Here is a 2,215-nt window from a genome sequence, read left to right as displayed (position 1 = left end):
AATCCCACCTTCACTATATCCCACCGTCACTAAGTTATCTACTGCTGATGAATCCCACCTTCACTAAGTTATCTACTGCAGATGAATCCCACCTTCACCAAGTTATCTACTGCAAATGAATCCCACCTTCACTAAGTTATTTCTTTGGGAATCACCTTGACTGGTCCTCAGTCAAACTGAGTTATCCTTGGCATTTGTTATCTATTCAACTCCTGATGTCATAATGTCTTTTTAACAAGCTGCTAATAACCAACAATTACATTGTTCCTGATTAGTGCTGAGTTCTAGTTTATGAAATGTAAGAGTCTAACAGCAAAACAGTACAGTATACAGAGCTAGGACTGATAAGGTTTCACCCTACCATTTTAACCATTCGGGTGGAAGTATTCAAACTATGTGTGAAGAAGCCCAGCTGAGGTTTTTATTAAGAAGACCAAATCAGCTGTCAAGCACAGCGGTGGCAGCATTATGGTGAGGCAATATATTAGAGGGCCAAAATGAATATTACCTCTATCCTGATGATTGGTTTATGTAAAGCTAGGTTTACACAAGTGAGTATGGGTTCTGCTGTGAGAAAGAAATGAAAAAATAACCTAATCTGATGAGCTGGGAGACAGCCCGCCGGGTTGCTTTAGGTCCACCCCGAAGTGAGCGATCTGGAGACAGCTCAAACACCAAGACCTCCGTCAGCTGCCGCACACGCTCATCCACCTTCCCCCTGAGTTCCTTCACCCTGGGCGTCACCGGCTGGTCCTTCAGATACTCGCTGAGTTTATCCAAGAGATCCACGGCTCCCTCGAAGTCCCTCTGGGCAATGCACACGTCCAGATCCTCTGGCAGCTCCTGAATCCACTCGAGGCTGAGATCTACGCTGTCCTCTGAGTCTGCTGGCTCATCTTCCTCCATGTCGAAAGGATTGGTGGAAACCTCAGACCGGACAGGAGACATAGGAGCCTCCTCCACCTTCTTCTCCTTGGAGGCTTTGTTTTTCTTAGTCTCATCCAGGATCTCCAGCCACTCCTTCTTGACCTTGCTGTTCTCTGCCTGGAAGATGCGACTTTCAGGAAACATGAGGATCTTGAACATATCCTTCATGGGGGGGTTGTCCTTCACGTTGACCACAGCAAAGCTCTCCAGATCATACAGGGCGTTGTACTTGTACTTCACCGTGCCTCTGCGGTTGGGCAACCAGTTGGCAATCAGCAGACAGTCGTTCATGAGGAAAGCATGTACCTTTTGGATGAGCGACATGTTGTCCACATCATACTCTGCAAGGTCCCCATTGTAGACCAGGTGTCTCCCTGGGATGTCCATGATGTTTTTAGCTCCCTCTACCTTCTCAAGCAGGGAGGTGAGGGTCCTCTGCTTCAGCTCCTCTGTCTCCTTAGGGAAAGCTGCCTGCATCTCCTTAGAGGTCTCATCTTTATCCGTGGAGAGCAGGGACTGGGTGATGCTCTCCATGATGCTCTTCTGCTCGGTCAGGATGTGGCTCAACTGATACATCTCGCTCTCCAGATAGGAGATCTCCTTGGCCGTCTCGATGAACTGCCTGTAGTTCTTGTACACATTCTTCTTGAGGTTCTGGGCCGTCTCGTCTGCCAGGGTCTGGATTTTCTGGCGATGCTCCTGCAGGTCTCTGTCACCGTCGGACTGCTGGGACAACTGTTTCACGTAGGACTGTGGGTCGAAATTAGGCGATTCGAGAAGTTTCCGAAGTCGGTTCCCGGTTTCAGACATCTTTAATTCTTCGTTTCTTCACTTATTAAATAGAATTTGTATAAATAAGACAGAAACGAATGAGAACAGCGGAGAAAAACAATTCCACATCCGCCTGTACACAAACGGGAAGCTGTACGAGCGTTGACTTCCGGGTTGTGAGAGTCACGGGATCTCTATGATTGGCGCGTCAATGGCGCCGCCATATTGGAAAGGTACATTCAAGTTCACACATATCAACAAAGTAAAGTAAACTAAATTTGTATTCATGTAACTTGTTTCGTTAAGCACGTTTATTGAAGTGTTGTACATAAACTAAAGCCTCTTACATTTTGATAATTGTATTTTGTAAAATAGATGAGTTATATTTAAATGTTATAAGGTAAAGAAAGATTTTAAATTTGCTTAAAGTTAGATAATGAGATGGTTGATTTTTTCAGAATCAGAATCAGTTTTATTGCCATTGTTAGTGAAGGAGTTCACAAACTAGGAATTTTTT

At 45.2% G+C, this 2,215-nt stretch overlaps 1 protein-coding gene across 1 annotated transcript in view; it reads right to left on the bottom strand.

The window, feature by feature from the left end:
* Positions 1–1,845, bottom strand: part of exoc8 (exocyst complex component 8) — a 7,618-nt gene extending 5,773 nt beyond the window's left edge. The window contains exon 1 of the mRNA XM_015371773.1: positions 594–1,845. Within this exon, the coding sequence (XP_015227259.1) occupies positions 594–1,737 (1,144 nt within the window). The 5' untranslated portion in view covers positions 1,738–1,845. The remainder of the gene's footprint in view (positions 1–593) is intronic.
* Between the last annotated feature and the right edge of the window lie 370 nt (positions 1,846–2,215).

Source organism: Cyprinodon variegatus, unplaced genomic scaffold, assembly GCF_000732505.1.
Source record: "Cyprinodon variegatus isolate N-32 unplaced genomic scaffold, C_variegatus-1.0 Scaffold64, whole genome shotgun sequence".
Classification (NCBI taxonomy): Eukaryota; Metazoa; Chordata; class Actinopteri; order Cyprinodontiformes; family Cyprinodontidae; genus Cyprinodon; species Cyprinodon variegatus.
This window is presented reverse-complemented; position numbering and strand designations above follow the sequence as displayed.